This window comes from Microtus ochrogaster, linkage group LG5 (genome assembly GCF_000317375.1).
Source record: "Microtus ochrogaster isolate Prairie Vole_2 linkage group LG5, MicOch1.0, whole genome shotgun sequence".
NCBI lineage: Eukaryota > Metazoa > Chordata > Mammalia > Rodentia > Cricetidae > Microtus > Microtus ochrogaster.
The window spans coordinates 39,367,894-39,379,786 of record NC_022031.1 but is presented as its reverse complement, the minus strand read 5'-3'; the positions used below and the strand labels follow the sequence as shown (position 1 = coordinate 39,379,786).

Here is an 11,893-nt window from a genome sequence, read left to right as displayed (position 1 = left end):
TCCTCCGGGCCACGGGCCTCTTCGGACCGGGACGCAGGGTGGCGGCGCCTGCGGCAGAGCGTCCGGAGCAGGTACGGGGTCCGCCGGCGGGGCGGGGTGGGCCGGGCGGGGAGGGGCGAGGGTCAGCCCGGGGCAGGGGTCCCGCGGAGAGGGAGGAGCCTTGGCCGCCACAGCTTTGTCCAGCCCGGGAGTCCCCGGGAGCCCCGCACCTCTGCGGGGCTGAGCGCCTCACAAAGCGTTTTCGCACCCGCTGGGCAGCCCCCTCCTGCGGGGTGGGCAGGGCAGGACCTCGGGAAGAATCGTTTCGGCCGGGGAGGAAACTGAGGCTTACCGGGGGAAGTGACTTGCCCAAGGTCACAAAAGCCAGCTCGAGTCGTGTCTTGGCTAGGAACCAGGGCCACCCTGGAGCTGGCGCGGACCGCTGGCTGAGGGGGCTGGGAGGAGGCAGAGTCCCTACCCCCTGAGAACTAGAGTGGTTGGGAGGAGGGGGCTGGGGCCTGCTCCCTGGCACACCCACCAGGGTAGCTAACCCATTTGGGGCTGATCGGGAGGGGTGGGAAGGAGAAACGGGAGCAGCCTTGGGAGCTTGGTGCCCTGGGAAGCTGATTTGGGGAGCCAACTCCTGCCGGGGGTGGGGGGGGTCTCTGTGCTCCGAGAGGGTTTTATTGAGGTAGTGGAGGAGAGCTTTGGAAACTTATCTCAGGGACCGTTTGATCTCCAGGTCACCCGTCTCATCACTGCACAGGCTTAAGCTAGCCCAGCGGGAATGGGGAAGGAGGCCTGCTCAGAATGTGTCTTTTCCAGGAAACTGCCCCGAACAGAAATACATACCTGGCCCTGGTAAAAGCATGCATGCCACAGAAGGCCACGCAAGGTTTTTTTTTTTTTTTTCTAGCTGGTCTGGACTTAGCCACTTAGGAGAATTTCCAGAGGAAGAGCAGCTGTCCCAGGCCTGAAGGGGGAAGGAAGTTGGGAGGGTTGGGACAAGTCCCTCTCCTGCCGGCTAGACAATGCAGGAGAAATCCGTTTTCATTTGGGGTGATTAGGTGAGTTGCCTTTGCTCTGAGTGCGTCTTAGAAAAGGAGAGAGGTCAGTTCCAGAGAAGGAAAAAGCAGCAAACAGCAGGTGCTGAAGAAAGTCCAATAGCAGCCATGGAATGGGGAAAAGGAGAGGGTGCAGTTATTGTGAGGGGAAAGGAGATAAAGGGATTGCTGAAGGGGAGGGAGGAGGGTAGAGGATTGAGATGCTTCAAAGAGGAAGCTAAATGTGCTAAGTTTGAAATGAGTCTCTGTGAACTGAATGCTGTCTACAATGTTGATTGTACCTATGGGTCTGACAGGTTTCGTGTTCTTTGGGCAAAGACAGTTGTAATATTTTTGTAGACCCAGGCTGGCCTTAGCATCTTCCCTTCCTTCTCACCCCTAAGGATCCAGGCCCCAAAGTGCCTCCCGTATTGTCTTGGAAGTAAGGCTTGACAAAAGAAGGAAGAGCGAGACTAATTAGCAAACGAATTAATTAAGGCCTTTGTCCAGATTGACTCTTTCAAGTTGGCTCTTTCTTTACTGTCCTGCACTTTACCGGAGCTTTACATCTTGGCTGCTGGAAGGGTGCCCTGGGGTTGTAATCCTGGCAGGGCTGTGCAGAGACTGCTGTAGAGGGATTGAGAGGTCCAGACCCGCTGGTCACCACAGCAAGTAGGAAGCCAGCCAATTTGAAGCCTGGTCAACTCAGGAAGATCCTGGAATTTTGTTTTGTGTTGTGTGTGTGTTTAAAGATTTATTTTATGTGCGCGTGCATGTGTGTGTTTTGTCTGCAGGTATGTATGTGCATCACATATATGCGGTGCCCACGGAGGGTGGGCAGGGTGTCAGATATTCTAGAACTGGAGTTACAAGCTGCTGTGAACCTTCATGTGGGTGCTGGTATCTGAACCTGGGCCCTCTGCAAGAGCAGTCAGTGATCTTAACTTCTGAGCCATCTCTCCAGCCTCAAGATCCTGTTTTGAAATGTAATAAGAAGGTAGATTGTTAGTACAAACAAATCCTGACTAGAAGAAACATATTTAGCAGATAGGTCTACATAACATGCACATATATGTATAAGGAAATTTATTTGGCCCAGTGCTGGTGGCGCAGGCCTTTAATCCCAGCACTTGGGAGGCAGAGGCAGGTGAATCTCTGTGAATTCGAGGCCAACCTGGTCTACAGAGTGAGTTCCAGGGCAGCTAGGTCTGTTACACATAGAAACCCTGTCTCGAAAAACCAAAAAAGAAAAAAGGAAAAAAATATTTATCAAGGACCTGACCTGTGATCAGACAAGTTCAGCCTGGACAGCAGTGCAAGCCCTTTCACGCCTATCAGCCAGCAGAACGGAAGTGCCCTGTGAGCAGTAGTGAGACTGTAGGACAGTTTTCTTTTGTGCTTTGCTGTCCTCAGGCCGGGGATAGACCCTAGCGCCTCCCACAAATGTAAGCAAGAACTCTGCCGTAAAACTATGTTTCCAGCCCTGGAAAAACACTTTGATTTAAAGACAGGGTCTCACTATGTTGTCCTGGCTGGCCTGGAACTTGCTGTGTAGACAAAAAGGTTGAACTTACAGAAAAGATCAACCTTCCCTGCTTCTTGAGGTCTGGGATTAAGGGATTGTACTTTTATGTACTGTTGGTGGGATGTAAGTGTGTACAAACCACCTTGGAGAGTAGTAGTGTAACAAATATCTAGTTGACAGCTGGTTGACATGCCTATCTATCTAAAATGTGTAAAGACAATAATAAATGCAAAAGAAGTACAAGAATTCTATTGCAGCTCCACTGTGGATGGCACCAATAGGGCCATACATCAATTTTTAGAAAGACCTTTCCTCGTACAGACTGAAGAGATGGTGGGTCTCTAGGTAAAGTGCTTGCCTTGAAAGCATGAAGAACCAGCTTTGGATTGTAAAAGCCAGCTGGTGCAGCATTTGCCTGCAGGCCCTAATTTTGGGGTGGGGGCGGCAGTGTGGAGATGGGTGTCTGTTGTGGGTTTAATGGCTAGCCAGTCTAGCTATAGATTCAGTGAGAGACTCTGCCTCAAAAAATTTGGTGAACAGTGGTAGATGTCCCAGGTACCCACACTGCCTCCAGCTTTCACATGAGCATGTGTGTTGCAGGATACCTGCAAACATTCATTCGCACACTGAATACACACCCAAGGCCCCACACGACTGAACATTACAGCACTGTGAAAAAATAAATAAGAGCAGCAGTGGTGTCACATACCTGAAATTCTAGTACTTAGAGGTAGAACAAGTTCACAGCCAGCATGGGCTGCTTAAAACTTGTCTCAGCCCTCCACCCCAGTAAATTATAGCTAATGCATTAAAGCGGATGTATATCAGAAACTTGATATGGATTGGAAAAACAAATCCCACAAGAATTTTTGCAGAATTTTTCCACTTGTATATTTTGAAAACCCAAGACTGTTTGTGGTTATATATATGTATAATAATGTAAGCACATGCATGGGAACTACAAAAATTCACAAGTAGTGCTTATCTTTGGGTAGGGAAGGTGAGGCATGGACTAAGACTGTATGCAGAGAGCTTTAATTATATTTACTATTACTCAAACTCAAGTCAGGTAATTACAAATTAAGATTTGTTAATGTTGGATGTAGTGTATAGAGATTAAGTACATTATTTTAAATATTTTCCAAATATCTGAGATATTTCTCATGTAAAGCGTTTTTTTGTTTATGGAACACAAAGTTTTATCCTGTAACACTGGGGCAGTAACTGCAGCTTCTCGTCCAACCTAGTGTAGTGGGCACTGGGGCTCCTCCTTGTTTGCCTTTCTCACCTGTAACCTAGTTTTGCCATGAGTAACAAAAACAACAAAACACTTTCAAAATTATGATTATTATTTTGTTTTTCTAGACAGGGTTTTTCTGTGTAAGAGCCCTAGCTGTCCTGGAACTAGCTCTGTAGACCAGGCTGGCCTCGAACTCACAGAGATCCGCCTGCTTCTGCCTCCTCAGTACTGGGATTAAAGGTGTGCGCCACTACCACCTGGCTTTAAAATTATTTCCAATTAAAAAATATATGTGTGGATGTTTTGCCTGCATGTATGACTGTGTAGTGCAGCATGCCTGGTGCCTGAGGAGGCTGGAAGAGGGCTTTGGATCCCCCAGACCTGGAGTTAGGGCTATGAACAGCTGTGTGGGTGCTGGGACGAGTGGCCAGTTCTCTACTGCTGAGCTGTTTCTTTCCAGCCACAGATAACTTTTATCTTGGACTTGCTGACGGATGTGGAGGACTTTTCTAGTTTTTGCAAATTATCTAGTGGGCCTAGATCAGCAGTTTGAGTTTTGTTCCAATGTAAATGCTGCTCCACACTCTGATCCACCAGGTGGAAGATGGCCCCGACGCCGATGGTCACTAGCCTGTCTCCAGGCTCCTCCTCAGGCTGTACTTTGTTCCTGCTCCATGTCTGGGTATGATTTGGACCATATGATACGTGATGCTGGTCACTTGGAGTCTGCCTTCTGAGTGTAGGCATAGGTCCCCGAAGGAAGAATGAGGGAGCAGCTAGGGAGATGGCTCAGTGGGTAAAATGCTTACTGAGCAAGCGTGAAGACCAGAGTTCAGATACTTTGCACCAGGCAAATGCTGGGTAACCACCTGTAATCCCAGTGCTCCGGAGCTAGAGACAGAGGATCCCCAAATAAACTGGCTAGCTAAACTAGCTAAATTGGCAAGCTTTAGGTTCAAGTGACAGACCCAAGGTAGAGAATCATCTAAGAAGACACGATGCCAACCTCTGGCTGCCATAGGAATGCATTCACACCTGGATACACGTGCATTCCCAACATGTGAACATGTTGTATGTGTGGTCATACATACTACCCATGTATACTCATTAACAATATGCTAACAGTAGGATTGCATGTCATTATCCATAGCCTGTTTTCTAACCCACCTCCCACTAGAGGTAGTCTCATGTTTTAGGCTAGCGTCAGACTTGCTATGTGGCTGAGGATGATCTTGAATTTCTCATCCTTTTGCTTACACCTGAGTGATGGGATTGCACCACCACACCCATTTTATGCTGTATTGGGGTTTGGTGCATGCTAGGTTAAACTAAGTCCCAACTAAGCTAAGTCCCCAGTGTTCTTTCTAATTTTTTGAGGCAAGGTCTCATGTAGTTCAAACTGGCTTCCAGATATCTGTATAGCTGAGGCTGGTCATGAACCCCATATTTTCCTGCCTCAGTTCCCCACTGCTAGGATTTTGAGGGATGCATACCCTCTTGACTATATCCAACTTACTCCAGTTTGCCAATTCCTCTGATGCAGGTAGCCAAGGGGCTCACTTAAGAGGACTTTTTACTAGACTTTACAGGCTTCTACTTCATTGTCAACTATGTCAGTTTATAGTTGGGAGAACAAAAAGAGGTCTAACAGAAAGCAGACCCCAAAAGGTAAACGTGCAGGAGTTTGAGGGGCTGGGGTTGATGTCAAAGTCTTGCCCATGCTAATAAACACATTCCCCTGAGCCACACTCTCAGTTCCCGTGTCTGTCTTTCTCTTTACATTTATTTATTTGTTCTGTGTTAGGTGGATGCAGATGCAGAGGTTGGAGGACAACATCCAGGAGTCAATTTCCCCCCTCACGAAGCAGGTTCCAAGGGTTGAAGTCAAGTCATGAGACTTGGCCACAAGTACCTTTACCTGATTGAGCCATCTTTCAGGTCTCCCTCTCTCCTTTCTTAAGAGAAAAGTGGTTTACCGATCTGCAGATAATGGAGATTGTTGTAGTGTTTTCGCTTATTTTTTACATTTGAGCTTCAGCCCTTTGAAACCATTATAGTTACGTATTAGGAAACAACTGCTTACTCCTTGAGTTGGAAGTTTCCTCTCCCAAATTGACTAGTTTTCCTTAGATGTTATACTTGTAGTCTTCATCCATTTAAATTTTAATTTTAATTGATTTAAGAATTAGCCGGGCATGGTGGCAACCACCTTTCATCCCACCACTCAGGAGGCAAAGACAGGCAGATCTTGTGAATTCAAGGCCTACCTGAATTAAAATAAAAACCCAGAGACAGATATTGGGGTTCATCTTAAAGATCAGAAAAGCAAAGCAGTCAACCACTAGAAAAACCTTTTATCTCTGCCAAATCTTAAGACCAAAAGAGTGAGATCCTGTCTCCATGAATACTCAGACTCCTCACTCCACTGAGTTCCTGTCTCTTCCCCTTTATAGTCCTCTCTCTGTCCAGCCATATTGCTGCTGCCTCCACCTCCCTAGTGCTGGGATTAAAGGTGCGTGAGCCCAAGTGCTGGGATCACCTTTGTGTGAGCTCTGTTTCTCTTTTAGACAGATGCAATTTTGTATAGCCTAGGGTGGCTTTGAACTCACAGAGATCCATCTGCCTCTGTCTCCTAAGTCCTGGGATTAAAAGTGTGTGTTACTTCCTAGCCTGTATGACTGACTGGTATGGCTGCTTTGCTTTCTAATCTTCAGGCAAACTTCATTTATTAAAACGGTCTACAAAGTGAGTTCCAGGACAGCCAAGGCTACACAAAGAAACCCTGTCTCAAAAAAAAAACAATAACCAAACCAAAACAACAAAAGACTTTTATATTAGGTGAGAGTTTCTGATGATGAAATTTGTGAAATGCCTGTTTTTGATGAGGTGCTTTCTGATAACCCATTTTAGAGGTACAGCATTGTAATTTGAGTCACTACGATCTATCTATCTATCTATCTATCTATCTATCTATCTATCTATCTATCTATCTATCTATCTTTATTTATTTATTTATTTATTTATTTATTTATTTATTATTAAGGCAGAATGAGTTTCCACAACATAGCATAGCTTCAAGTGGTTTGGAAATTTTTTTTAATTAATTGGTTAACTTAATTTATTTTAAACAGGGCTGCTCTATATGACCTCCAGAACAAGACTGCCTATTTTAGGTAGCAAGTGAGAGTGAAACCTTTTGTCAGATAAGCACCCAAGGGCTGACAAAATGGCTTAGTGGATAAAGTTGTTTGCCACCAAGTTTGATGACCGGAGTTTGGTCCTGGAGACCCACATGGTGGAAGGAGAGATGCCTGCAAGCTCTCCTCTGACTTCCACATGACATGCCCCTTCCCTCACTAAATAGATACACATTTTAAGAGGTGGGCACTGTATATGCTCAGAAGGGGCACCTGTTTCTGTCTCACAGAAATGAAGTGTTACCTGGCACGACCTGCCAGCTTTGGGCCTCTGGATTCAACAGTGACTGTATCATCCATACTTACTGTGGTTCTGTATTGAAGCCTGGCTTGGTGATGGATTTGGGCCTCTGGGCTCAGCAGTGACTGTATCATCCATATTTACTGTGGTTCTGTATTGAAGCCTGGCTTGGTGATGGATTTGAGGCTCTAACAGAATTCTCATGTGAATTTTTCTTGTTTGTTTGCTGTTTTGAGACAGGGTCTCATGTATCTCAGGCTGGTCTCAGACTTGTAATGTTGGCCTGTTAAACTTCTTATCCTCCTGTCTCCACCACCTGAGTGCTGGGATTGCAGTCTTTACTTGGTGCTCTGTGCATGCTAGGGAGGTACTCCACCCACTTAGTTACATCCTTAATCCTTTTTTAAAATTTTTTTATTTTTTTGGTCCTTCTGAGAGTTGAACCTAGCAGCTCAGTGGTAAGTGAGTATTTCACCACTGACAAATATTCCCAGATCTCCATCTTGACTTATCATTAGAAGGATTTAAGTCCTGGCTTCTTAATACTACATGAACCTAAATCAAAGAATTCAACTTTATATGGTAAACTTTATTATGAGAGTGCAGAAATTCATGCAGAAAAAGCAAGAAAATGGTTTATGGAAAAACAGAATGAGAAAGACCAAGGTGATGCTAAAATGAAGGCGAGAAAGTAGCTGTGAACCATTTTTGCTCTTACAGACGCTTGGGGGAGTTGTATAATATTATTTTTCTAACTCTAGTTTCTACTCATGCTATCGTGGCATTCCTGAATTTCTGAGACCTGAGGCTTTTAAAAAATATTTAAATGGGCAATTTAAAAAATATTTGCCCATTTGTATTTTCCATGAAGTTTTTGTTTATGTTTCCTGCTGTTTCATTTTTTTTTCTTGAAGAGAGGAAGGGGGAGTGTGTACCAAGGACAGACTGGACTTCCTACTGCCTTTGCAAATGATGGCAGAGTGTTTCAGAGCAGTTGGCATGGTCAAGTGATATCCCTGGTGGCTCAAGGGAGAGCTGCGTGTGAAGTGAGTTCTGTTGTTCCTTTTATTATTTTAAAATTTGAGGTGCTGGATAGAGAAATCCATTTGTTAATGTCTGCAAGGAATTATATGTAAATAGAAATGTTTAATGAAAATAAAATGGCCTTGTGCCACACAAGGATAGACAGATCTTATTGTAGACCCTGTCCAAAATGATTTAACTTTTTCTTTCCCATTTTTTTTTTTAACTGAATATTAGTGCTGTTTTGGAGTAGAACAGAAACTGGAGTGATGTTGGGTAGGGGTAGGATGACAGGCTTTTCCCTGTCTCTTGTCAGGTCATGATACAGAAAGCTATTTCTGCATTTTCCATTTTGGGGGTAAAATCTGTGTAGAAATAAAGGAGTGAGAATATGTGCATTTTCCTGAATATAATGATTTGGTTCATTGAGACAATGGAGAAAAGTGGTAAGAGGAAGAGATGTTCGTATGGAAGAGCGAGCTGCCAGGCGGTAGGGCGCTCTGTGGTGTTGGCGTGCTCCTGGAGTTGAGGAGAAGGTGCCTGCCTGTCTCACTGTGCAGTCGCACATTTTAGCACCGCCTGCCAGCCAAGTTAAGGCTGGGTCGGCTGGAAGTAAAACTGACTTCATTTCATAGTTCCCTTCACAAAAGCTGAGGGCTGAGCTGCTGTGACTGACACAGAGTGTTTTGTTTGCTTGCTGTATTGTAAGCTGTCTTGCTTAACAGACAGCTAGGTCTGTGTCCCTCCCGGATTCTAACTGCTGCCCAGTGCATATCTGAGTATGTCCCAGTAGTGACAGTAAAACGTAGCCTGAGTGCTGATGCCCTAGAGCAGCCCTCATGCCAGCCAGTGCTGAGGTTCCAAGATGGGCCCTTCAAGCAGGTCACTTGCTTTCCCGTGGTTCTGCTCCCTGGCCTTCTGGACCATTATGTTTGTCTGTCAGGATAGGCTAAGCAGGGTTCTTGATGGTCGGTCACCTACAAGAAAAACCCCCAAGGACTGAGTATGGCTGAGACAGGAGGATTGCTGGAAGTTTGAGGCCAGCCTGGACTGCATAGTGAGTATTATCAGACCACCCAGAGCTACCTTGCAAGACTTTATCTCTAAAAGAAAAAGATAAAGGGGAGTGGGCGGCGGAGAAAAGAAAGCCCCTACGGACAGTATCCAGCCAGAACCAAGACCACCATAGCAGACCCAACTCTTCTTCCTCCACTGCTGCCACTCATCCTTTTCCCTGTGAGCCTGGAAAGCACACCCTTCCCGAAATCATACAAAGAGGCTTTGTGCTCTGCGGATGTTCTGAGAGGCGGGGTCACTGTAATTATAATTCCCTGAGCACAACCGAGTAATGGGGCAGGCGGAGTAAAGATGGTATCCAAGTTCCTGTTGGTAAGGAAAAGTCAGGCGGGGATTCAAAATTGTCTGGAGACAGCATCCAACAGTGGAGAATGGAGCGTTGTGATGCTGACAAGAGCGCGTTTAAGTGAATGTGTTTCAGAGCTTTAAATCTACTTCCTGCGAGATACTTGAAGCTTTAAAAAGCACAAGACTGTGCCTGGGACATTTTTTCTATTCTGAAATTATAATTGAAAAGTACTTCAGAAGAAGGTGTGTGTATCTGCTTGTTTACCTTTATTCTCGTAAGGCTAGAATGACTGTTCTAGAAAGCTGTATCGTGCCTATTAGCTACATGTTCTCACTAATTTAGTTTAAAAAATGTTTATCTTTATTATTTTTATTTATATGTATGTGTGTGTTACTCACGTGAGCATGTCCATGGACGCTAGAAGAGGACGTGGGATCCCTTGGAGTTAAAGTTAGCAGCGGAGGCCTTGAGCTGCCTAGGAGCCTAACCTGGGTCCTCTGTAAGGGCAGCAAGTGCTTTTAACCACTGAGCCTTCTCTCCAGGGGTTTTGTTTGCTTTGTTGGAAACAGGCTGTTTGTGTTACTGGGCAGTCTTTTCTTGGTCATCCTGTCCAGCCCCCTGAATTTTAGGATTACAGCCCTCTGCCTTTAAGTTTTGTGTATTTTGGTTCTCTCTCTCTCTCTCTCTCTCTCTCTCTCTCTCTCTCTCTCTCTCTAAGCATAGAAGTTGATTTTGTATTGCTACCACTAGAAAAAAATAACTACTCTGGGCTATGTGTTAATAGTTGTTTTAAATTAATCATGTGTTTCCTTTAAATTTTTTTTGAGATAGGGACTTATGCAGCTCATTTGCCTCAAATTTATGTTGCTGAGAGTGACTGAACTTCTGATCCTTCTGCTTCCACCTCCTCAGTGCTGAGATTATATAAGTGTGTTACCACACCCAGTGTATGGTAAGCATTCTACTAATAGGGCTACATCCCAGAGCCCATCTGCTTTTTTTAAAAAGCATTTATTTTGTGTATGTGTGTGCACACACATCTGGATGTCAGATGACAGCGTTCGGGAAGTTGTCCTTTCCATCATGTGGGCTTCAGGGATTGAATTCAGGTTATCAGGCTTGGTGGCAAATGCCTTTACCCACAGAGCTGTTCCCAGGTATAAACTCTTAATATCCACCACTCAGTTTTATGATGTGCTTCTAAGCTTTGTTGTTGTGAGTCAATTAGTGAAAATGGTTTTCTTTTTTCTTTTTTAAACTTTGTTTTCTGCCTATCTGCCTTTCCTTTTAATTTTTTTTAAAGAAAATTTGTTTTATGTGTATGGATGCTTTTCCTGCATCTTTGTCTGTTCTCCACATGTATGCAGTGCCCAAGGATTCCAGAAGAGGGCATTGGATCCCCTTGGAACTGAAGTTCCAGGTGGTTTGTAAGCTGCCATATTGCTGCAGGGAATCTCTCCAGCTGCACCTCCCTTTTAAAATATCTGTCTGTCTGTCCGTCGTTCATCTGTCCATCCGTTCGTCCGTTTATCTATCTAGGGTCTCACTATGTTGTCCCTGGGACTTACCATGTAGGCCAGGCTAGTTCTGAACTCAGAGAACTTGCCTCAGTCTCTGAGTGCTGGGATTAAAGATCTGTACCAACATGTCTGGCAAGATGTATGTGCGCGCGAGTGTGCATGTGTGAAGTGATTATCCATAAGAAGAGGACTTTAGGTCCCTAAGAGCTGGAGTTATGGTGGACATGAGCCTGCCAGAAGTGGGTGCTGGGAATGGAACGCTGGGCTCCTCGACACCAATACATGCTGTCAGCCACCAACCCATTTCTCCAGAACCATTTTCTTTTCTCTTTTAGAGCCTCACTATGTAGCACAGACTGACGTTGAATCTGAATGCTTCTAAGCCTCCTGAGTGTTAGGATTATGGTCAGCTAGACTAGACAAGCTCTAACAGTAAGTTCTGGATTCAGTGAGAAATCCTGCCTCGGTGAATAGTAAGGTTGAAAGCAGTTGAGGAAGGCTCCTGATGTCAGCCTTGAGCCTCCACATCATCATACACTGCATGCACCTGCACATATGTACCCGAGTATGTGTGAATGCACATACATGCACACACCACATGTGCCTATGCAAGAGGGCAAATACTCATTTTAAAAATCTTGGGGGCAAAAAAAAAATAAACAAAAGCCGGGCGGTGGTGGCGCACGCCTTTAATCCCAGCACTTGGGTGGCAGAGGCAGGCGGATCTCTGTGAGTTCAAGGCCAGCCTGGTCTACAAAG

At 45.2% G+C, this 11,893-nt stretch overlaps 1 protein-coding gene across 1 annotated transcript in view; it reads left to right on the top strand.

Annotated features, from left to right (window-relative positions):
- Position 1: 1 nt before the first annotated feature.
- The window catches only part of Rnf38 (ring finger protein 38), a gene marked incomplete at its 5' end in the record, with an annotated part of 94,380 nt that continues 82,488 nt past the window's right edge, over positions 2 to 11,893 (top strand). Inside the window, one exon of the mRNA XM_026786607.1 lies at positions 2 to 71. Coding sequence (XP_026642408.1) covers positions 2 to 71 — 70 coding nt within the window. The remainder of the gene's footprint in view (positions 72 to 11,893) is intronic.